At 44.1% G+C, this 24,855-nt stretch overlaps 1 protein-coding gene across 2 annotated transcripts in view; it reads left to right on the top strand.

Moving 5' to 3' along the window:
* The first annotated feature begins 2,837 nt into the window (after positions 1 to 2,837).
* Positions 2,838 to 24,855, top strand: part of TGFB2 (transforming growth factor beta 2) — a 60,836-nt gene continuing 38,818 nt past the window's right edge. Inside the window, exon 1 of one of the 2 annotated variants that reach the window (XM_054514357.1) lies at positions 2,838 to 3,710. In XM_054514357.1, the coding sequence (XP_054370332.1) occupies positions 3,368 to 3,710 (343 nt within the window). In that variant the 5' untranslated portion in view covers positions 2,838 to 3,367. The remainder of the gene's footprint in view (positions 3,711 to 24,855) is intronic. The other variant, XM_036380658.2, reaches the window with a different exon arrangement.

The raw sequence follows: 24,855 nt of genomic DNA, 5'->3' as shown, positions 1-24,855 counted from the left end.
CAGCAGGGCATCCCTGAGGCTTCAGGGTTTGTGAAAGACACTGCAAAGTTTGGGTTTGTTGGGTTTTTGTTTTTTTCCCCCACCAATAATAAACTTTCAAGAATCAAAACACTTTGTAATCTGGTGGGTTGTGTCTGCAGAGGGATCCTGAGAGATGGGGCGAGTTCCCTCTCTGAGGAGGGTGTCCAGCACTGTCCCAATCACTGCTCTGAAGCCTTCAAGGTGAGTGGCACGCAAAGCCAAGTGTTACAGGGCTGCAGTTGCTGTATAAGGAATTCCTTCATGGTTTCAGCTGTAGATTTCGGAGGAAATAATTTAATAACCCTTTTCTTTAGAAGTATTTGCGGTTGAGGTACCTCGTGTAACAGAGCTGATTCCTCAGCTGGCTAGCAGTGGAGCTGTGAGATGTAACAGCTTGAGGAACTGTCCCCTTGGTTTTGTACAGGTGTGCTGCAGAAGTGAAACCAGCTGAGTCTACATGTTGAGCTTGCTTGTTTATTTGAGTAATTTTGGAAACACTGCCATTCCTGACACTGCAGCTGTGTTTTTGAGGTCAGTAGGAGCAGGACATTGACATGTACGGCAGTAAAAGAGTGATGTTGTGGCAGAGAGGTTTAATCTGGCCTTGCAGGAATTCATGGATTTAAGTGGAAAGCACTATTAACTCTTGCATCATGAGGATTGCAATCTTGGTTGCACGTACCCACGTGCTGGTAAAGAATGAAGTTTATTTTAGAGTCTCTGTGTGTACACATACCTGTCAAAAATATATTTTTGTAGCTCCTCCATCTCTCAGAGAATGCCATCGTCGCTGGTACCCACAGCAGTCCGAGGTTAGCTGGCCATGTTGGCACAAGATTCCCCTGCAGCAGAGCCCTGCCAAGGCAAATAGCATGTGGCAGCTCCGTGCTGCTGGGTGCCTCCATCACCCCAGCACACAGCCACAGCTGCTCACAGGAAGCACTTTTCCTCGCTGGGAAGGAAAAATTCACATTTAATTTGGGGTCTGGCATTCTCCAGCTTTGGAAAACAGTTGAAAATTTTGCAGAAAGAAGATTGTTCCTGAGGTGTGGTCGGCTGGAGGAAGCCTTTGGTGGTGTTTGGCTGGTTTGTGTCTTGCATGATTCTCCGTGTGCTTCAGGTCCCAGTCATGCTACCTCCTTTCTCCTGTGTGTGTTTACTCGTAATACCAATGGGAATGGCTGAGCTGTTTTTGGGAACACCTATGGCTCTTTGAGTACCTTTTCTACATCTTTCTTCGTCTCTGAAAATAGAGGTTCTTCAAAAACAGCCTTGCCCCACTTAGGATGATGTTATTGGAAAGTTCTGGCAAAACCTGTGATAACTTAATTCAGAAGGGAATGTAAAGCTAAAATGGGTGAGAGTAAGGAGAAAGGCTACTTATCACTTTTTAAAGTTAATGTACAGTGGTGATAAATGAACTGTAAAGGAAAAGCTTTATGGCATTAAGTTGAGGGATGCCTAGTAGACTGTGGAGTGATTTCCCTGGGGCAGAGTAGGGTATGGATGGAGGCTGTGATGTTTGTTGGCCAAAAGAGGCAGGGAAAAATTGAATTACAGGCATAGCCAGAGCATTTGGGGCTTGAGAGTTTCTGTCAAGTGAAGATGAGGATGTATTTGCACACTTCTGACAGGAGAGGAGACCTCGGCGAAGAAGCAAATCCTCCTCATCTGTGGTCTCTCCCTCCTTGGCCAGTAGTACCGATTACCAAGGGATCCGGGGAACAGCGAGCATTGCCCAAAACACACTTGGAAGTGAAAGTGAGGGGCAGTGCCGAAGAACGTTCTGTGACAGAGCAGCGGGCAGAGCTGCCCCGCAACCTTGAACAGGAACGCGTCTGAGTGGTGTCCAAGAGGCGTGTTATTCTTCCTCTAACGCTAGAGTGCTATTTGGCCCAATTACTTTAATAATAGGTGCAAGAAGCACTAAAGCCCTTATTTTAAAAAGAAGTAAAATAAAAGCCTGGCAGGACTTGCTTTTTCCTCTCGGCTCCGGGCTGCCTCGCCTCTCCTTGCCCCGGGCTGAGGCATCTCGGCAGCGGCCGGGCTGCGGCGAGTCCCTCGCCGGTGGCGCGGAGGGGAATAAATAGCCGGGCGGCGGCGCGGAGCCCTCCGCTCCCGCAGCCCCTCCACGTCACTTCGCAGCGAGCCGAGCACGTGGGGCGGGGAGATCGTATAAATCTCCCTCTCCCTGCGCGGCCGTGATGTTATCTGCTGGCACCCGTCCCCTCCGCGCAGGGAGAGCCGAGGGGCCGGGGGCGGCAGGCGGGGGGCGCCGGGCGGAGCGCTAGAGCCGCCGGGGACGGGGCCAGCCCCAGCCCTGCGGGGGAGGCCGGCGGGCGGGGAGAGCGGCGCTGCGCTGCGCTGCGGCCAGCCCCGGGCGGCCGGCTCCGCGCCTGCGACCCGCGGGAGGCTGCCGGGGCGCGGCGGCGCTGCCTCGCTGACTGCGGCGCGGGGTTGGCGTTTCGGAAGGAGGAGGAAGAGGAGGGAGCTGGGAAGAGCTGTGCGGCGCGCAGCGGCCCGGGCGGGGGTGGGTCGGTGCATGCGGCGCGGGGCGCACGCAGCAGCCTGCGGGACGCGGCCGGACCGGGGATCGCCGCTCGCCGCGGGCGCCGGGCGCCGCCGCGGGGCCGGAGCCGCCGCCTGCCGCTGCCGCTGCGCTGCGCGGGGGCCGGGGCTCGGCGCCGCCGGCCGGGCGCACACGTGCGCGGCTCTCGGTGCCCGCCCGCGCCGCCGCGGGGGCTGAGCGCCGCCGGGCGCAGGGCGGTGCCGCTGCCGCTGCCCTCCGGGAGCCGTCGGGCGCCGTGGGCGCACGGCGGGGCTCAGCGCCGCGCCGGCACCCTCTCTCTGCCGGCTGCGGCAGCGCCCTGTGATACCCATCACTGCGCCTTCTCGTCCTCCTTTTTTTTTTTGTTTTTTTCCTCCCCCCCTCTCTCCTCCCCCCCCTTCAGATTTTTGTTTTACAGCGCGCTGAGAGCAGCCTCTCTGCCATTTACTTGTTTTGCAGGTTTGTTGTATCTTTTTGGGGGCTTTTTTCCTCCTCCTTTTGTACTGTCCGGTTCATTCCGCTCCCGAATTTTTATCTAGTTGTAGCAACTTGCTTTTTCTTTTTCTCTTTTTTTTTTTTTTTTTCTTATTAGTGGTGTTTTTTTTCACTAGCGCCTCCCGTGCATTTTCCGATTGCGAGCCGCTCTCGCAGCCGAGTTTTTAAGAGCATTTTGTCTGCAGATCTCCCCTTTGTTTGCACAGATCCCCTTTTTATTTTTTAAATTTTTTTTCTCGTTGTCGTTCGTTGTTAAAGTCACTTTTTTTTTGGGGGGGGGGGCGCTGTATTTAAACACTTAAAATGCACTGCTATCTCCTGAGCGTGCTCCTCACCGTGGATCTGGCCACCGTGGCTCTCAGCCTGTCTACCTGCAGCACCCTCGACATGGATCAGTTTATGCGCAAGAGGATCGAGGCAATCCGGGGGCAGATCTTGAGCAAACTGAAGCTCACCAGCCCCCCGGACGAGTACCCCGAGCCCGAGGAGGTGCCCCCGGAGGTCATCTCCATCTACAACAGCACCAGGGACCTGCTGCAGGAAAAAGCCAACCACAGAGCCGCCACTTGCGAGAGGGAGAGGAGCGACGAGGAGTATTATGCCAAAGAAGTTTACAAAATAGACATGCAGCCTTTTTACCCCGAAAGTAAGTCCTCTGTGTTTGTGCATGCGTGCGTAATTTCGCCCCCGAGGCTTAGCGGCGCTCAGAACCTTTAAATAGCACCCCCAAGCATCGTGCTCTGCCTTCTTTGCTCGGCTCGCTTGTCATCCTCAGCAGTCGCTTAGGTAGAGGCTTCTAGGGTTTAATTTAGGTGACGGGGTACCCATGACTGGGTGGGTATGTCCTGGGGGATCACCTGTTGCCCCAGACTCGCGAGGTTTCCTGACCCCTCTGAAGTCACCCAGGGATTCCTGAGGGTGCCTGTGCTGCCAGCCCCACGTACCTGAGCAGCGTTCCCCCTCCCGGGATCCCACTCCCTCCCCAGCGCCGGGTGTAGCTCCCCGGCAGCCCCGTGTACAGCCTCCAGAAACAGCCAATATCTTTCCACTGCTCTTGTTTCCCTTGGAGTGTCTGGAACGGGCAGGTTTCCATCTCTCCTTAACTGAAAAGAAAAGGAGGTCTTAAAAAAAAAAAAAAGTTGCCACCTCGTCTTGTCTGTGTCCCTTTAGAACTCCGTCCCGCAGACTGCTGTTCGCATAGGTGCTCAGAGAGGACAGAGACGTCCTCCCTGCTCTTCCCACTTTAACTAACCTCCCCTTTCGGTTCGTGGGCACCTCTCATTTCAGGTACAGAAAAACTTTTCCCCTCTGGGTAGCTTCGGTTCTTGGAACCTGTCTCAGACGGTCTACCTCTTGCTGTTTTTAACCACCTTCTGGTGATCCATGCCACGTTTTGCACAAAAAAAAAAAAAAAAAAAAAAGAAAAAAAGGGGTACAAATGCTCTGTGCTGACCAAATCCACTTAGAGTGATTAATAATCATAATGACGTGCCTTTTTGTTTTGGTAGTGAAGCTTAAGTGCATAGAAAAAAAAAAGAAAGAAAAAGCACCGTACTGCCTTAAAAGAATCTAAATCATCATCATACCGAGGAAAGTGAAATACCAGAAGCAGAAAATAACTTCACCGTTCACATAACCAAACCCTAGTCCCTAGTCATTTCATTTAGCTTGCTTCCCTCCCCCACCACTTGATGCCCTATATACTTGCTGTCTGTTTCTCAAAAGCACATAGCTCTTGCTTAAATAGATAATTCAGCCATCTTGGTAACTTTATCCTAGAGTTTCTAATTGCATTTTCCCCTTATTTATTTTTAGTTTAGCAAGTTGTAGCTTTGGGGCTTGTTCTGTCTTGCATGGGATAGTCTAGGATGCCAGCCAAGGTATCTGAGCCCCACGCTCCGTGCAGCTGCCTCCCTTTCTTCCTTTAGTCTTAAATGACAACATCAGGTACAGGACATCCTGGCAGTCAGAGCCATTTTATTATTGTAATTATGGCACCATCCTTAATAGCCATGATAAATACACTCCACCCTTGTTTTACCCTTGGGGAAGAAATACTTTATTTTTAAAAAAAAAACCCGCATGTTTGGAGCCAAGTGGGTATGAACAGAGCAGTTCAGTATAATTCATAGCCATAGCAAGAACACAGAAGTCATGCTTGTTTTCCATGTTGATGTACTGTATTATTTTGCTGGTGGTTTTGGTAAAAGTCAGCACTTCCTTTTGAGATGTATTAGATCATACCCAGGGCAGAGGAGCACCTATGGGCAAAGGTTGGGAAGACCTCTAGCAGTGCCTTGGTTTGGGGAGTTGGCCCTGTAGCAGAGAGTCTCTGAGAATTGTAAAGTGCATCTATCCTGAGCACATCTGTCCTCCTTGCTTCAGCAGACTGCAGAGAGCCAATAGTCCAAAATGCAGCTGCATACTTCCCAGAAAATTAAAATATCTGTGGTGTGTGACTTGGATGGTATTGGCAAAAGAGGATCTATTTTTAAAACGTTGTCAGGGGCCAGGTTTGGTCTGAAGTATCGATAGAGGCTTTGGAGGAGCGAAGGAGATTGCAGGTATCTACCAACAGAGTGCATCAGACGTTTGGGATCCGAGGGCCAGCTCGCAGCACATCCAGCACTACTGTGCGAGGCTGTCGCTAACATCAGAGTAAGTAGGTTAACTGTTTTTCCACTGCTCTCTAGTTATGCTGGATGGAGCAAACCTTTCCAAAAAAGACAGTAAGGAAGAAATCACTCCACCATATTTTAAAGGAAGAAATTGAAAGCGCAGCTCTGGCGACCACAGGCACTTTCTCCTAGGCTTTTCAGAGTGGATTTTTTTTAACTCTGCAGTGTCTGCTGCGTTGGAGAGTGGTAGGAGGGAAAAGGGGATCAGTGTGAATGCACTGGAGGTCAAAAGCTGCTGGAAGGCAGGCATGGGAAAGATCAGTGGTTCAGTTTTCACCACAAGTTGTTAATGTTCAGAAACTGACTACAACCCAAGTATTACAAATATGCTCTAATTATACTCATAGTCAGCAATATATCACTACAGATCGCTGATAGGTCTTCATGGAGCATTTTGTAAAGTTCAGACTAAATATTTTTAGCAATGAGGAGATTTAAAAGGAAAACTATAAGAGATACTGTATATACCCTAAGGCATATTTTGTCTTAAATATTATCCTTGGCCAACTGTACTGTATAAGTACAGTAAATATGAATAGAACTGGCAAGATGCCAATCTCCTGGGATGAATTTTAGTCAAGAAGGTATTTATGGGATATAAATAATACTGTGTCAACATTTAAAGAAGGGATCTGATTAGTTTTGAAATTATTCATATTAATCTTTTCACATGCTGTTAATTTAAGGCTCAAACTAAAGTTGTGCTAAGGTTTACTGATAGTGTGCACTGAGGAATTAAGGGGGCATCTGGCTTGAGAGTCCACTTGAGGTTAAGGACACATTGAGATATCGGTGAAATTCAGTGAGTCAGGGACTGCATGACCCAAAAGCAACAGATGCGAAAGATGTGTCAGAAAAAATACTACAAAGACATTTGGAAGAAACAGAAAGCTTTTGTCTGTCAAACATGCCTTGTGCTCAGGACAGTATGCATCTGTGTGAGTCTGAATCTCTCCTAAGTCCAGAATTTGAGGTTTTTTAGAGGAATTTAAAGAGGAAGGCTGGTTATGGTGTTCTCTGAGCATGACATCACAGACTTCTTGGGAGTTTTGTGCCTAGGCAAAGTTACTGGAGAAAATGCTTAAAACTGGTTACTGTGAATGCTGGATCACATTAGAAGCTTATTACTTACCAGTTGTTCCTTGGGCCTGGTATCTAGGGCCTGATACTTAAGCTAGGTGATGACTGCCATTGCACTGAGACCAAACAGAAATTAAATGCCAACACAATTACGGATTGTGAATTGTTATGCTAATGAACAACAGGCATACTTGAGAAAAACAGGCAACACTAGTATTTGGAGGCAAACGCCCATTCTGTCTGTCTTCATTCAAAGCAATTTTTACTACAGTCAGTGAACTGGTTTCCAGTGATAGCTTAAGGCCAATGCAGGTAAATTTTTAAGTTTTCTGCGTTCTTGAAGATAGGTTTATAAGTACTCATTAGCCTAAGAAAACACAGTTCTGGTTTTGGGCCTGTTTTTTCATGAGTTTTAAGCTACCTTAGTGTGAAGGAGCCTCTATGGGTTCCATCCTGCCCTGGTGGTTAGGATTAGTCTTCTCAGGAGCTATGTCCCATGAATATTGCTTTACATAGGCCATCCTTCTGCTGAATATTTGCCCCATGAAAGACAACATTATAAGCTGACAGGGCACAATGACATGCTTCTGCTTTATCAACAAGGACTCAATTTACCAGCAGTTACACGTATGTGGGTTCCTTGTCTTCAGGGTACCAGAACAGCTCCTGCAGACGGCTCCCAGCACCGACTGCATCATTACCACAATGTTAACAGCTCACCTGTGTTTGCGTTTAGCGCAACACAGAGTCTAACCTGACAGGCTCTCCTGTGTTATTAATTATATTGAAACAGACTCAGAAGGAACAACTTATTTTAAAACTTTCTAGCTATGCTGGACCTATGGTTGTGCTCTGGAGCATCTCTTGGAGGAGGAGGTGTTTGCCAGGCAGAGTCTCTGCATTACAGACAGCACCTGAAGCAATGTGAAGGCTTTCCCAAGGAGGGACGTGAGGGGAAGAGTTCCTTATTCCATAAGGAATGACACTTAACGCAATCTTTGTAGGTGGAAAACCCCAGGAAATTGCAAATGGCTTTAGAAAGGCACGGGGTAATTTTCTAGACAGTAGTCCTCTACATACTGAGAGGGATAATAAAATAACATGCTCTGGTGCACTAATGAAGGGCAGCACCACATGTGCTTCCTGCCTGGCTTCTGAATCACCAGCCACTTTTACTGTAAGCAGGGTGCCAAGCTGGGAAGCAGGGGGGAAGGTCCAAGAGGCAGTCTGGAGTGATACATGGTCCTTGAGTTCCTTCTAGAGGATGAAGCCTACAGAAAAGCTGATAATATGAAATATAGTATATGAAAATACCCATGACCCTGCTCTTTAATACTGCATGGTCAGATGACCTACAAGACAGGGCTATATTCCCAAGTCCTTTCCATAACCCTCCTGGCATTTCTCTCTTGTGTCTGTTTGAAAGAGGCACGTTTCACTGTAGTTTGGTGAGCGAGAAGATTTGACAGAATCTTGGAATCATTTAGTTTGTAAAAGACATTTTATGTCATCTGAGTACAAGTGTTAACTTATCACTGTGAAGTTCACCACTCAGCTTTGTCCCTATGTGCCACAGCTATACTTTTAAATACCTCCAGGGATGGTGACTCAACCACTTTCTGGGCAGCCTGTTCCCATGCTTAAGAGCCCTTTTGGTGAATATGCAGCAGTGCCCCTGCTGCTCCCCACCCTCCAGCCATTGACAGCGTGAATGTTTTATAGTCCTAGAGACCTTTTTGGAAATGCACCCTTGCATCCTGGAAAAAGAGGTGCATTCTGGAAATGCACCTCTTCTTCTCATGGCTGGAGATGTGCAGGGAGTGTCCAGAGCTTGTGCTGCTCTTGCTGGCTGTACTTTGCAGGACTAGTGTGAGTAGGTGATTGAGTGAGGAAAGCAGAGCATAATCTTCATTAGATACTGGTTTTAGCCTTGCTCCTCTTTTGTGCTCTGCATGAGATCTGTAGTGGCCATCAGGATGGCTGTGCTACTTTGAAGTTACTACTTCCAGCATTTTGCTGTCAGCTTGAGATTCCTGTCTGCACCAGCACTGAGGAAAAGGATGAATGTGAGAACTGGCTGTCATTCTCAGTGAGCTTCTTCAGCACAGCCCTGAAACACGCATGGAGCTTCACACACATGAACAGGCTCATTAGCATTAAAGCTCTGTGTATGCCTAATTAGCTCCTGAGTTGGGGCCCAATTTATGTTGCACTTGCAGGGATGAACAAAGCCAGACAGTTTAAATCCCTCTCACTGTGTTGAAATCTGCCATTGGGGCATGGGAGCCCTGTGAAAAGGAAATGCTTTACAGCATGTTTTAGAGAGGACAGAAGAAACTCTTCAGTGATCCTGAAGAAGGCTGGCCCTGTTGGGCAGCTGCTTCCTTTGCCTTTGCACTGATGTGCTAGACTGCTCCTGTATTATGGATAAAGAGAGGAACCCCAGGGTATGGTGACAAAACGAGTCATGAGTGAAGATACACAAACGTTTTTGTTCCTGTTGTGAAACCACATGCAGCAAGTTTTCAAGCAGGCAGCTTTTAGCTTGAGGATGATTCGCTCCCCAGGTATTATTTAATGTAATAATGTGTTACGGATGTTTCTGCTGGTTTGTTTAGATTCAAAGGATTGGCTTGGTCGTTTGTTTAGGGAAAGTTTGCACCCTGCCTTCCACCACAGGCTGTTGCTTGCTTTCCCTACAGTCTGTGCTGTGGATAGTCAGTGCCTAGCTCCAGCATCACTCTCAGTTGGCTTCCTGTAGTAGTCAATCTGAAGCAGCAATGTTTCTTCTTAAAACATCTCCCCTGTGCTTGTCCTTGCTGTCTGTGCCGTGTTAAGTGATTGCAGCTGGGCACCCGACTGCACAGAACATACAGCTGCAAGGTATAGAGGAGAAACGGAAAAATTTGTCTGTAACAAGACAATAAAATGTTGGGGGAAAAAAGCCTTAGTGTCAAGAGTTGTATTTTATCTCCTTCCAGTGTGACCAGTGGTGTTTGGATTTATGAATTACTCATGAGGCTGTTCACTGCTGTGGTTCTCTTAGCTTGAATGGCACAGGACTGGCTTTGCAGAAATGAAGTGCTAGACCTGGCTTTGTTAGACCTGTCTGGTCTGAACAGTTTTTTACATGTTTTTGGTGCTATGCAAGTCGGTCCCCAGTAGAAAAGTTGCTTCTTTGGATAAAAGAGCATTCTTTCAAACAACCAGGTTTTCCAAAGGGAACATGGCAGTTCATGCCACTGGGAAAGCTTCTGGCTCCTTGTGTTGGAGATTCTGTTGGATAGGTTAAGGCAGCTGTGCAGAGAGACTTCTCACTCACTGTGAGCAGACAGGCTCTGCTGAAATTCATCTTGTGTTGTTTGGGCTCTCTGGCATCCATGTTTGGTTTCAGGAGATGCTGAACCTCACAGGCACCCCTGCAGCAGATTTGTGGCAGAGAATGTGGAGAGGATCTTCAGAACATCTCTCCCTTGTTCAGGCTTTAGTTTGGACAGTGACTGAGAAGTGCTTCTCATTTCATGTGTAATGCTCATTGACATATTCAGGTTCTTCATTGTAGAACTGAGCTTTTCCCCTCTGAATCCCCCTTAGGGAGGGAGCCTCTTTTTGTTGTTCTATAATACTTAGTACAGCATGGTGCTGACTTCAGGTTATTAAAAATAACTGTATAAATTATAAAACATAAGTTAACCTCATAGCTGACCCTGCTTTGAGCTGGAGGTTGGACTTCCAACATGAATTAACCTGTAATCCTTGTAATACTACATTTTAATACAAGGAAAACAATGCATTGTATTTCAGCTTCCACAGGGTGGTCTTGATTCAAGTGTCACCACATTTCTAAAGATATGCTGTTTTCTGCCAGTCTTGGATTTGTCCCTCTGCTGTAGCTTTCTTGCATCAAAATGTTCCTGTTCTTCTCTCCTTCTGAACACACTTTTATTTTGTTTTTCTTGCTTGAATGTTGCTTTTCAAATAAGCATGGTAAGTTGCATAAAAATAGACTACTGTATTGGACTTCAGCAAAAGCTGTGGCATAGTTTTAGGCAAACTGAGGAGGGGCGGGGAAGGAAAATGTTGTGATACTGACCTTTCACTTTGCTTGTTTGGCTCCTTCCCATCGTATCTAACCCACACTGCACTGACAAATACCGCATCTGTCTTGACAGGCAAGTTCACAAATAACCATTCATTCATAACTTGGAGCTGCTGTAAGACTCCTTATGGATTGCTTAATCTGACAGTTGTGCATTTGAGCAGAGACTTTGAAGCAGAGACTTTGCAGAATGCCCATGAGTTCAGTCTGACTTCGTGAGAGCTCGGAGGGAGGTCTCGCGTGAAAGAGGATACTGTGCTCGGGGTGTGTTGCGTGTGTGCATGCGTGCACACGCGCGCGTGCATACATTTTACAGTATTGAAACATCTGTTGTTGCCAAATCCCAAATTGGAATGTTCTGGGAAAGATAATTTAATTTTTAGCTTCTGGATTCATTTCAGTGATGGTAATTTCAACACTTCCTGGGGAGAGTCTATCAGTGGTTATGTGCATCAAATGCAGCAGTAAATCTGTCATTCTTTCCATTTCAGTTTTTCAGGCTTACAACTTCGTTATTTTTCCCTGTTTGGCCGGTGTTAGTATCCAATGTTTTCCCTGGCTTCATCTCTTTTAAACCCCTGCTTTGAATTTTAAAAGGCAAGCTAAGCCTGTTGAAGTTCCTTCTCTTACTTGTTTTTGTTTACTTACAGCATTTGCAATTCAGCAGCTAACTCAGCTGAAACAGTGATGGTAATATATCTTTACCATAGTGATGATTGAAAGATAGGAATCAGAACATGTTGGTTTTCATTCCTTGGGGTGGAAAAAAAAAACAATCCACAAAATCCCCCAACCCTGTGGGTGAACTTTGTAATCACAAGGCTGAAAAACTAATAGGTGTAAGCAGCACTGACTCTTTTGAAGTGGTCAGAAAGCACCTCACAATCACTTATTTGATGAAGGCTTCTGCAAAATAATACTTATTAATCCTGAGCCTGCAGTTGTGTTTACAGCTGATCTCCAGTATCCCAGATTGAGAGAGCAGTCCTTGCTTATTTGTGTGGGCATTGTCCAGTATGTATAAAATTATTTCTTTTGGGCTTTGGGCAAACAGTCATAAAGATCTCTAGGGCTGCCAAGATGCACACTTGAAAGAACACCTGCAAAACTTTACATCTTCCAAACAGCATTTAAAAACAATGCTGCAAATTCAGCCTCTTCTGATGCAGCAGTGGGTTGAATCAGAGCCTTGGGCAGGCTGCTGCTCCTTGTCCCGTCTCTGCTTGGTCTCATGGGTGGCCCGGACTAGCAAAGCTGAGAGACATCTCTGCTCCCCCTGACTATGGAAGGGCCGCTCTGCCCTTTGCATCATAGTTCCTGGCCTTTGTGCTTGGAGGCTTTGGTGCAGGAATTGATCCAGCTGACTGGAGAATAGTTAAGCAGAGCACTTAATGAATGCCTAGTAAACAAGATTTATGGATGCCAAGGTTCAGGTCCACTGGCAGTTCATTTCTGCCTTCAAATGCCTGTAGGAGATATAACGGATATATGCCTTCAGGGAAAGATAAATGATACATTGTACTCTCCAACATGATAGGACATTGTAAATAGTCTGGAGATGTGTTGGATCTCTGCAGATCATTGATGTTCTCATTGTCGCCCAATCTCCAAGAGATCCAACCCAGTTTTCTTGGCTGTTGCAGTTGGCTCTGGGCCTCCCTGGCAGAGCGAGGGCTTGTATGTCTTGTGCCAATCACTGCTTTATGCTCAGATTTTTCTTGATGCACGTTTTGGAAGTGAAGTAGCCACATTTCAACACTGAGGTTTGCTGAAAGATGTCTGTAGGTTTTGCTTGTTGTGCTCATTGCGTTTTTATCCAGCCCACGATGGCAGAGTATTGCAGCAGACACACATCTCTAGGTCTGTGAGGGGGGAGCAAGTTCCAGCTTTCTTGAAGATCAATCTGCTGTTCTGATCTGGTGGTGTGATAGGAACTGAGAGCCTCCCTGCCAGGGTATACAGTGTGCAAAGCAAGGGAGCTAAGTGAGCAGCTTTGGCCCAGTTTGGATGGGCTCAGAACAGATTGTTGGGGGCCTGACCTTTCTCTCCCTCTTTGAATCTGGATTCCCCCGTTCCAGCTTGCATTTCTCCCTGATGCTAGGAGCCATGTATTTGGAACTTTAACATTCCCCTTGCTAATCAGTGAAGAAAAGAGCCCCAAAAGAATCTAGTAAAAGAGGTACATATGAAGGTGGCCATAGTCTGAGTTACAACAGTATCAAGTGTCTGAAGGAATTTGCCGCCTTCCAAGCTGCAGTCCCATTATTTACCACACTGTATTGGGAAACATAATTTTCTCTGGTTGGAAGTGTATTTGTTGAGGTGGAGTCTGGAAAGGAATCTGCCTCATGCACACTTGGCACCACTGGGCCAACTATACATGATACAGTCAAACCTTTCCATTTCTCTGCTGTTTGAGAGTATGTTCCCTAGATTAAGGGCCCTGGTCCAAAGCCTGCTGGAAGTCTTTCCACTGGCTGCAGAAGTCTTTTGTCAGGTATTAAGTGTCATTCCTTTGTTTCAGGGAGTTGCCACATCTCCAATATATATTGGGGTGTATAACTGTAATATGGTGCTTTGCCCTTTATTGAGCTTCCACTGGAGACATTCTTCTGCATAAGGCCCTGAAAAACAAAGACCACGTTTGAAAATAAACACCTTAGTTAGCCTTATTGATGGACTACATTTGTTGGCAGATGTCATCTGGGATCAGCATATGGCGGCAATATGGCAAGAACTGCAGAATGCAGAGAAGGAGGAATGAGTTAAAGTCCTGTACTTCTTAGGTATTCCACATCTTCCCTGGTCTAAAATAAATGACCATCTGACTGCAAAGGTCTTGGCAAATAAACATGCCATAATATATCTTTATCATCCTCCCTACAGCGAGTTTTTGTCTAGAAGTTCATCACTCCACATCCAGAGGCTTCTTAGACACATGTGCAAAATCAGACCTCAGCGCCCAGAGCAGGGAAGAATCTAAAGGCTTTGACTAAGAATGTGGCAAATCTCTGTGCAGTGGACTGTAGAGAAAGGTCAGGGCTAAGCCAACAAGATGTTTTTATGTTATCAATAAAATCTTAGAAGTCAGTTCTGCATGGAGTGGGAGCCAGGAGGACTATTTCTGAAAGTCAGTTTGCTACATGATATATTCTGAGTTTACAAGCTGGAAAGCCACGAAGTTTGGGAACAGGAGCTGTGCTTAGAGCATGAAGGTGCATGTGGTTTTACATAAAGCCTCTCTGACTTGATGTGTCTCTAAGCTCACAAAATAATGAGTTAACTTCTGAGATACATTTTTTTGCATGGATGAAGAGCTGGAGCAATTTAATTTGAGTCAGTAAAGTCACTCCAGATTTTTTCCTGTGATGTTGAAACTGAATTCTGTGCAGCGATTGTTTAGGCAAGAAGAACAGTCATTGTGGCCAGGGCTTTAAGCAGCACCAAAAGGAGTGGTTTCTTTGTAGCCTTGGAGAATACAATACCAGTCTTTTGTTCAGATGAAGACTGAGGCAGTTAAATCTGCTTTGCTGATAAGAAATGTCCTGAATGCTGTTTGGTATCATATTTGTACTAGTACTGTACACTTCTCAAAGCCTGAAAGGACTCAACATCCAGGATAGGTTGTTGGGCTTTTGTGTGTTTCATTTTTTGCAAAAAAGCAAAGCAAAAAGCTTGGTTTGTATTTTATCTATGTGGTACTTCCTGTGTCCTGGTGGGATGAGATTTCATTTGATTCAGGATATGAAACCAAGTGTTTTGGTTCTTGTTTAATATAAGGCAATATTTTAATTTTGCGGGATATAAAGTACCTTAATTTAAGTACAGCCAGACCTGCAGACAGCTTTCTAATTGAGCCTGTATGTTGTCTGCCAACTGAAGGAGATGCTCATGTCAGCAAGAATGAGATGTTCTTCTCAGGGTGTAATGCTTTCAGGTCTGTTCACACTCATTGCTAATCCACAGTTGGTATCGTACTTCAGAAAGGATGAGGCTAATACTGCTCTAGGAAGCTTTGAGTTAAGATAGAATGGACAGGTTAAAAAATCTGGAGGCCGTCATTATGGTCTTCTGATCTCTCTACCTGCATATTCCAGGCCAATGAGTTTTGAATTAATTCATTTTTGAAAGAGAGTTCACAGCACACTTGTAAATTATTCTATTGATTACTTACAGGGACTAAAAATGGGTATCTTTGTGGTTTAAGTTGTTTAGCTTCAAGTTCTAGCATTTGAATCTGGTTTAAACCTTCACTTGCTATTTTGAAGACCCATTGTCAGATCTGTGTGCTTTCTATAGGTACCCAGAAAAAATTGAAGTTTTGGAGAAGGGAACAGATGTGGCTGAGAGTAAGCAGGCATGGCTGCTGGAAGACCCTGCAATAAGCAGCCAGGAGCTTGGCACGGGCTGCTTTATCCAATTTCAGGTGTCTTTCAGATCTGTAGACTGTGATCAAGCCACATCTCTTTAAAGTTAACTGTGTTGTATGTAATCCATGAGATATTTCCTAGCCTTTTCAGTTATTCTCATGGCTCCCCTCTAAAACTCCTCTGCTTTGTTCATGTTCTGCTGAGACTGTGGACAACAGTATTGGACACAGTATTTCAGGAGTGGCTGTGCCATTATCAAGTTACATGCATGTTGCAAATTCCTTTAATTCAATACTACACAGTTCATGCAGCTAACTTTGGCAGTAACTTTACCAGGAGCTCTGTAAGAAGAAGTTAAAATTCATGCTTGGGTAATTATCCACCAGGGTCTCTCCCAAGTTCTTTTCAGAGGTGCTGACTATCAGATGGAGTCTCCTACTTTGTAAGTATGGTCCACTTTCTCTGTCCTACAGCTGTATTCCCATACTGAAAAACATGGACATCTTGATAATTCAGGATTCAAGTCACTCTATTTTAGTGCATCTTCTTCATTATTTAACACATCCATATCATTGTTGAATCTGCAGTTGATTAGTAATGGTTTGGTTTCCTTCCTGATGATGGATAAAAATATTAGATAGTAGAGTACAGTAAAATGGGACCTTTGTAGATGCTTTCCTCTCAATAATGGTTTGCTGTCTACCATTGTATTTGAAGTCTCATAAAAACACAAGGCTTTGATTAATTTACTGCCTGGCCCTGTTTGTGTCCTGTTGTTCCTGTTTTCCTAATGAAGCCATTATGTAGCACCAGCTTAAATGTCTTGCAGCTGCCCAAGTACATTATATCAAAACAGTTGTTTTACCTACCCGTGTCACTCACTGTTGCAGCTTGAATTTCTGCTAGTAAAGTCCAGGGAAAAGACCAAAAAGGGCCTTTGCATAATACCCACAGATGTTTAATTCAGCCACACAGTGAGATGTTCAGGTCCCAGACACCCACACACCCAGAGGGTCCTGCTCTCTCCCTCGGGCCCCCCAGGGCTGACCTTGGTCTCCAGGCAGTACAAAGGTGAGGCCCAAGCAGGGAAAAGGGAGGCAGTGGCTCAGGAGCACCTGTGTTCAGGCATAGGAACAGGGGAAGGAGCCAGCAGGGTGTAACTTAAGAGAAGCTCCTCCAGGGCTCCCACAACTCACTAAGGTACAGACCAGTGGGATCTCTTTGCCTGAGCTGCTATGGATTATACTCCCTTAGTTCTTCTGAGCTCATTCTCATTCCCACAATTCACATATTTTTTCTGGGATCAGTATAAGGCTGACTGTGTAAGTGCAATATCACGGGTTGCCTGTCTAGGATTGTGTATGAACAATTATGTTCTGACTCAAATCTTTAAGGTAGTTTTTGGTGTTTAGGATTTATTGAAAGCTAGTTTTAATAATTTCCATTCTTTCCTGGACAGCTCTTTAAAAAGTCCTTATGCAAGTTATCCAGTCTTACTTGTTTTACAATGTTGTTTTAAGACCTTCTAAGTTGCTGCTGGAATTAAAAAAAAAATCTGTTCATCTTATACTTGCCTAGCTTTTGTATCTACAGAAGTATATTTCATATTTCTGTGCTTCAATAGGTTTTATGTAATGGAGGAATATCACTGTTAAGCTTCCTTAGTACGAAAGTAAATTTCATGTCCAAGTTTCTTGGCCATGGAGCTGCTCTTCCCATTTGTTTTTTCATGTCATGCAGTTATCTGCAGTTCTTGTTTTCTGATGTTGCAGTAGTTCTCAGCAGCTATTAGTTTTAGTTTTAGGTTTTTTGGTAATACATAGTTGCATTTTTTAATTTTATCTTCTTAGGGAGGTATTCTTATGGTTTTACTATGGTTCACAGACAGTTTTCTAGCCTGAGAGGTCTTAGTTGATTGTGTATCATTTCTACTTGTCCAGCAAGCTAAGTGTCAGTCCATTTTCCTGTCCTGCTTTCTCTTTAAACACTTCTGTCCACTTGATACAGTTCATCATTGTATCATCTTTGTATGAGTGTATCCTTCATAGTACTAAGCCCATATGTTCAGTTCTCCCAAAATCAGGGACTTCCTGATTTTGTGCAGAACACGAAGTACTGTCTTCTACCTGAGCTTTGAATCTTGCCGGTCAAGCACCAGTACTTATGTCTGGCTCTTTGAAGTTGCTCAGTTGTTGAAGTGCCAGTGATCTAAAATCAGGGTTCTGTAGAGACCAGCTCATCAGAAAGTCACCGTATTTCCTCAGGAGCCAGGTGTAAAGATGTGGTGTGGCAGAGTTTGGTGGCACAAGGACAGGTGCCACCCACCGCTCCAGACTGCAGGGTGGGTGGGGATGGGTTATCCGGGGCTTGTACCATTGGCAGCTCTTCCTCTGAGAAGTAAGGGGCCAGACATTCCAGCTGTGAGGTTAGTTCTCTTGCCAGAAACCATAATTTTGGAAGGCAAATAATATTTTTGGGTTTTTTTTTTCATGTTCAATAGCACAAGACATGGGAGACCTCCAAGTCACTGACTCAGTTGGTGACTCCATGAGCAAAGTAGTTAGTGGATGTGTTCTTCCTACCCCACCCAGAGGTCTGAGCCCTTAACCTATAAAGAAATTTCACTTGTACTAAAAATAGTGTAGAGGGCATAATGGATCATAAGTCATCCTAGTAATTGCTACTTAGTAAATGACCTTGGCATTTGCTCCTTATCTGTACTTAAATAATAGGAGTTGATATGCTCATTAGCACTGAATTGGAGCTAACTCTAGTAAGTATCTTCATGGAGCAATCCGGGTAGTTTCTTTTTTTTACAAGTTACTGTGCCAAAGAGAGTGACCAGTTCCTCTGCATTAATCCTCTCCGAGTTAGCCATGATTCCATGGTAGCAGGATTTGTGGCTAGCTGAACATGAAGCTCTGCAGATGGGTTTTCCCCGGTTTTGTTGTACTGTTCTGTCCTGTCTGTGCTACAACTTCTAATCCTTCCACGTCCATCTCTATAGCTGTTTCTGGGCTCTGTGAGCAGACACATTTCCCATGGAGTAAATGATGCATTTTAGGGATCTTCAGAAGTGGCCTGGGAGCTTCCTGGGCCAGCTGCAGTGAAGAAGCAGAAGAAGGAGTTGAAAGCTGAGCACCTTTGCATGGACAGACAGGTGTGTGTTCCCTGCTTGCAGGCAGCCAGTGGCACTTCTAGTGGCTGCAGAGATTTCGTGAGAGAGGCTTAAAATCTCTGTGCTTTTCTGTTCCTGATTTGCACTGCAGAAGGGTGTAAATAATTTTAATTGTAATTACTGTTACAAAGCAGGAAGGATTGAACAATTTTAATGTGGTTTAAAACTTTCACTTCCCTCTGTCTCTAGCATTCATCTGTTGTCTGCTGTCTTTATCTTAATCATTTAAAGATGTGTTGCCTGTGCTTTGAGTCTGTGAATCTTGACTTCTCTGCAATGAAAAAAAACCCCAACGTAGTTTTTCTTTGCTTTTCCTTCTTCATGATACTTTTACTTCTTGTAAGTAAAAAAATTCTTTTTCTTTTTTTTCTTTTTTTTTTTTTCTCTGCAGAGTAAAAGGGTTGGACAATCCAATCTGCTTTTCTTGAAAATAACTTGCTTTCATTTCCTCCTGCAGCCAGGGAATAGTTTGGAAAGGCTGTTCCCTGGACCCTTGGCCGAGCAGGAGAAGGCAGCCAGCTGTGCTGCTTGCCAGGGGAACAGGAGCGCTTCCTGGCAGAGGTGGGGTGAGAGGAATGGAGCCTGTGCCGTGGGACTTGCTTTCATCTCCTCCACTCTCTGCAGACACTCCTGAAGTTTCCTGACCACTCTTAAATCTTCCAGTTAGAATAGCTAACTAGTGAGGCCCACTTGTATAGAAAAAAAAGTTATAAAGGGAGAAAATGCAACTTGCTCTTAGAAACAGCAATAGATTAAAAATACTAATAAGGAAGATGGGTGCTCCCACTTGTCTGGTCACCATCACTGTTCACCTGGTGTGAGTGTCCTTTTTGTATAATCATCCACATACATTTCTTCTGTTAAAAACAAGTATGTTTTATCCTATTCCATTTTATTTAGCATAGATAGGTTTGGATGTGCTGGAATGTTCTGATTCCTATTTATTTTCTTTTCCAAATTTCTTGGTATGTTTGGATTTGTGGGTTTGCTTTTGGGGGCAATGAGTGTTGCAGAGTACCACAGCCCTGTTGCTGAGGTGAAGTCTTGTGCAGGAGTGCATTGCATTCTGGCTTTGGACTCCTGCAGACAAGTTGCTGTCAGCAACACTGCAAATGCTTTACTTCTTAGAGTGTTCTCTGAAGTGAAATGTTGCAGGTTTCCTGGTAAAATCTAATTAAACTTAATTCCTTGGTCTTCATTGCTCGGGCCTTTATCAGAAATACACAAGCAAGAAGGCTTCTTTTTTAAGCCTCTGGGAAAAAGTTTGGAAGTATCTATCCCCTTTTATGGTTTCATCATAGACATGTTTCAGAAGAGGTCCCAGTGTGAAAATTACTCCCATGGAGAAGCCTTTCTTTTATTTGCCTCCAAGACTGACTTGCCTAAATCTGTAACTGTTTGCTTGCCTTCTTCCTAAGGCACTTCACTGCTACCTGGAGATGCCATGGACCCTCATGCCACCTTTTTAAGTGATACATTCCTCTATATCTGTACTAGTTCAGCTTTTACCATGAACCTTAAGTGAAGTCAGCAAACAGTGAGAGATTCATGGTTTTGCTTGAAGTCTGACCTACCAGTGGTGACAAAGCTCCTCACCTGAGGAGTTGATTCTGCACTTGCACCAAAAGTGATGGGAAATCTTTAAGGTGTACGAAACCTCAGTGTCATGGGGAAGCTTTGCTCATGCACCCACGTGTTTTCAAAGGTGGAAGAAACAATTTGTTTGAGGTTTTTTTTTTATTTGCTTTTGTGAAAGTCTGGTAATGGTGAGGTGAGCTTTACAACTTCTAGTTCGGATTGTTGCAGTTTGTGATCCTGCAGTTGGATGCAGAAACTGCTGATGGCTGACTTGACAAAAAGCAGCCAGTGCCACCAAGAGCAAATATATCTCGTGTGCTGTGCAAATGGCATTTGCTCCACCAAAATCTTTCTGTTTAAAATTTGTGTCCCTGACTGGAATTTGGAAACCCCATGAGGTCTTGGGATCCTTCTGCCTTAGAGATTTTGTTACAAATACAAAAATACTATCTTACTTTCAGCATTATGAAGCAGCAGTTGTGTTTTTGGGTATTGACACCTAAGCAGGTGGGCATGAGCACTCTTAGTTCAGGGGCATTGGCAGATGCTCTATGTTGTTTGTAACCTTTTCATTGCTTTTGACGAGGAGCTTTAAACTTTTATTGATGCCACCAAAGGGAAGAAATCTACATGAAAGCAGTCTTGTTCTTCTGTGCCGGAAAAAGTGAAAAATAGAGAAAGAAGTTCACTATGGATGTTACTTTTTTTCCCTTTGGTGTTATTGAGAGGTGCTAAGTAAAACATCTATGGGTAGGAAGGGTGCAGCTGGGGAGGCTGTAACTGCCCATGTTTAGTGAGTCAGGGCTCTCCACAGCTCCTGTAACAGAGATCCTTTTCTTTGCTCCCATTCTGGTTCTTCTGGTGCATCAGCCAACTTTCACCCCATATTGCAGCTGCTGACAGAGAGGTTTTCTGATGTGTGGAGCCAAGGGCCAACCACAATTTGTCCATTTATTTACAGGGATCATTTCACTCCTCTAGAAGCGCAGCCAAGTATTTCTTGATAGAAACATGCTGCATCCATCTAACAACACTATCCAATTGAGGCAAAGTGGAGAATGCTGTAATACTTGTATTACAGTAGTTCCTGAAGTCCCAGTGAGAGATCAGGGCCCTGGTGCGTGAGGCACTGTTGATCTCACAGTGCTTTTCCCAGCTCTACAGACCTTCCCATTTAAGCTGACAAGTCAGATAATGATGCTCTGCGGTATTATCAATTACGCTGCAAAAGGCATGCGTGCTTGAAACCAGAGATTTTCATGTGATCTTAAATATTTCTTCATGTGAGAGTGTTCATCATCTCATACAGATTGCTTATCTAGGAAGTGATCGCACATGAGAAATGGAGAGACTTCATGTGTTCATTCACTGCTACTGGTCATTTTTTTGTTTTGGTTTGGAGTTGGCTTTTTTTTCAGAGCCAGACATTAATCTTGGCCTTACAGCCCCAATAACTATTATTTCTCATCAGCAGCATGGTGAGTCTGAAAAGAGAAATTAGAGTCATGAGGATATTTTCCCAGAAGATTACAGCAGTTATAATGGAGGTCAAACTTTTGGCTTCAGCTATTGGACTGTTTCACTTTAAACTTGAAATGCATATCAATGAAAGGAGCAAGTTCAAAGTTTAGCATGAAATAATGCCAAAGACTAAGGAGAAAAAAAAGCATGTCACAGTAATTTTACAAAAATTCTCCATCACTCTTCGCACTGAATATAACTTTTCAAGCAATATAACAAGGAATCGCAAGATAATGAATCATCAGTGGAGGAAAGTGTCATGCAGCATAGCGTCCTAGTTTGGGGAATTCACAATCAGGGAATAGAGTATCAGTTATAATTATTTACTGCGTTGTTTTAAGCACAAACTTGGTTTTAATACCAGAGAGAATTTACTCATTATACTTACATTATTATACATGTCAAGTATCCTGGTATAAATTCCTCTAACAGAAGGCTTATCTCTTTAACTTAAGGAGCTGCTATGATTTATTAGTTAGTTCTAGGATAGTTGCAGCAGGCTTCCAAGTGCATTACCCAGGAAACAGAATGCTTCGAAGAAACATTGTTAAATTTTTTAGTTAGTTGGTCTCTGTGTGTGTAATTGGTATCCTGTAAAAATCATTCCCACGGGAAGGGTTTTAGAAGCCTGCCACTCACTCTGGATGCAGTGGGAGCTTTCTGTGCAAGGCCCTTGTTGTCTAATGGTTTTCATGGTGCCTAGAGCTAACCTTCCGTGCCGCAGCTCAGACCTATTCAGGATTTGTCCCTCATGAACATGGAAAATGGATCATCCCCCTGCTTTCTGTGACAGCTGTTTAGGTAGCTGGGGGCTGTGTTTATGTAACACCCTAAGTCGTCTCTTTTTGGCTGAGCAGCCCAACTCATTAGTCCGTGTTTGATAGCTCAGTAGTAATCTCATTCCTCTGCATCACCCAGGTGGGTAGAGCTTCTATTTTAACCAGGAACCACTGATAACTGCTGGCTCAGGGCAGTTTCCCAGTCCTACAGCCTACCTACGGTCTGTTTGTGTCTAGACCCCATTTCCCTCATTTGCTAACAGGCTTGTCAGTGTCCAAACTTACTGAAGTCAAGATAAATGTCATCTGTGGTTTCTCCTCTAGTTGTAAAGTTTGTTATCCAGTCCTGAAGGCACTTCAGGTTGTTTGGACACTAATTGCTTCTGACAAGGCCATGTGAGCAGTTATTCAACTCCTTGTTTTCTTCCAGGTGCTAACAAATTGTTTGTTTGAATATTTTTCCACTCCCGTTCTGTCTTTAATTTCTCACTACCCCTTATTTCCCTCACCTCCCCTTTTATTTTATTTCTTTTATTAGATAGCATAGATTGCTCCATTCCAATCTTCTAGTGCTTGACGCTGTATTTAAAATTATCTTTTCCTAATTGTAAGAGTAGTGTGGCAGGTATTTGCAGAAGGTTAGGTAACTGTAGAAAAATGTGCAGGTGTCCGTAGTCCCTTGCACGCAAGGCTGTGCACTAGAGCTGCATTGCTTGTATAAGAAAGGTAGAAAAAAGAAGGATTGAATGTGTGTATCAGAGAGACCATGCATGGATCTCTGCCTCTGATCATGGTCTGGGGTTTTTTTGCCCTGTGCTGTGACCCTGATTCATCAGCTGGTCTTTTAGTTGGTTTGTTGCCTGCCATGTACTTGGAGAAGCAAAAGAAAGTTTGGGAATCCTGTTGAAATATATTGTGAACAGCCAACTGAGTTGCTGGTTGTACGTTAAAGTCAGCAACTGAGTTGCTGGTTGTATGTTAAAGTCACTTGTCAAATTTGAACAGTGTCACGATCATACCTATTTTTGTTTTCCAAACCAACCTGAGAAATGATGAGTAGTATCTGTAGTATGCGCAGTAGTATTCTGTAGTATCTTTTACTCAAGTGCCTACAGGAGGCTATCAGTTGAGAAGAATAGAGCTCAGCTGTGACTCTCCTCATCTCACATTATTATTAACTCCTTTTTTTAGATGGAATTAGGGTTTGATGCCCTTTCAAAAAAATGGAAGCTATGAAAAGAATGGAGAAAACAACTTCCAAGCATTTTTTCTTTGGCCTCTCTTTTAAAATAACTGAATGAATTAAGAAGTAACTTTTTCTTACTCTTTTCAAGAAATCAAAATAAGGCTGTATCATCTTTCTGACTCAGTGTACAATGTTGGCAAGGTTTGCTATCCCAGACATAAAATTGATATTTACGAGAAAAATAATTTTCTACATTCTTTGGGCTTTTGTTCTTTGGGTAGGGACTACTCAAGTTTCATGCTAGCACAGTACTCTGCCCTGGTCTCCAGGACAGTGGTATTTCATCTCTTCTAATTAACAGAGATTTTCAAGCATTATTTTTTTCCAGTGGCCTGTACTTGATGCCATGGATTATGTTACTTTGCACGAGTTTATCCTTTTTTACATTTCCTCTCTCCTTTTTGCTTCAAGTCTCAGTGGCTCCCTTGCTGTATCCAGGTGCCCTTCCCTCCACCCTTGGGGTAGCTGGCAAGGAAGAAGGAGGCATTATGTATTTGCAGTGCTTTAGGCAAGTGGTGCCACAGATTAACTGGTGATGTGGTTTATCATACGTAGGTGCTATTCACCTAATCCTTAGATTAGCACTTTCATAACTTATTTCCAAAATGAACTATTCAGTCTTTGTTTCCTTTCATTACACCCTGGAGCTATTGGACCTCCTTGCTTAGCTCTGACTTCTCTCCATTTTGACTCTGTCCTACTGGAAAGAGATGTGCGGTACTAAAAGGAAATATTTTGTGTGTGTGTGTGATCCCAGTTAATTTCTGTAGTAATAGACCTTACTTTTCCTTTCAGTCTGAGAGCACATTACTTTTGCTGCAGTGATGCCCTGAGAGCTTGTTTATCTGCAGTACACCATCAACCCTTGTCTTGACATGTCCTTTCAGTTGAATAATTTTTTAAGTTTTTTTTTGCAGTGATTTTAATATTTATGATTATTTTGTGCATTCTAGTAATACTTTTGTTTATGTAAAATAACCTATTGTGTAAATTTGAAAATGGCAAAAAACTGGTTATTGTTGCTTGATGTGACTGTTGGGTGGTTAGCTGGTGTCCCGTACTTCTCATTTGTATCTGTGATCCTCAAGTGCTGGTAGTACCTGTGTATCAAGAGTACAGAGCCAGGACAAAGGTGTCACCTCATTATTGATGTAATTTATGTGCATTTTGAAGACAAATTCCTTCTGAAGTTTCACCTCTGAAATGTGGAGCTTTTTCTTTTGTTAGAGAGTCAGCCTTGGATTGAGGAGAGCTAGAATAGT

This window comes from Molothrus ater, chromosome 3, assembly GCF_012460135.2.
Source record: "Molothrus ater isolate BHLD 08-10-18 breed brown headed cowbird chromosome 3, BPBGC_Mater_1.1, whole genome shotgun sequence".
NCBI classification, from domain to species: Eukaryota; Metazoa; Chordata; class Aves; order Passeriformes; family Icteridae; genus Molothrus; species Molothrus ater.
This window is presented reverse-complemented; position numbering and strand designations above follow the sequence as displayed.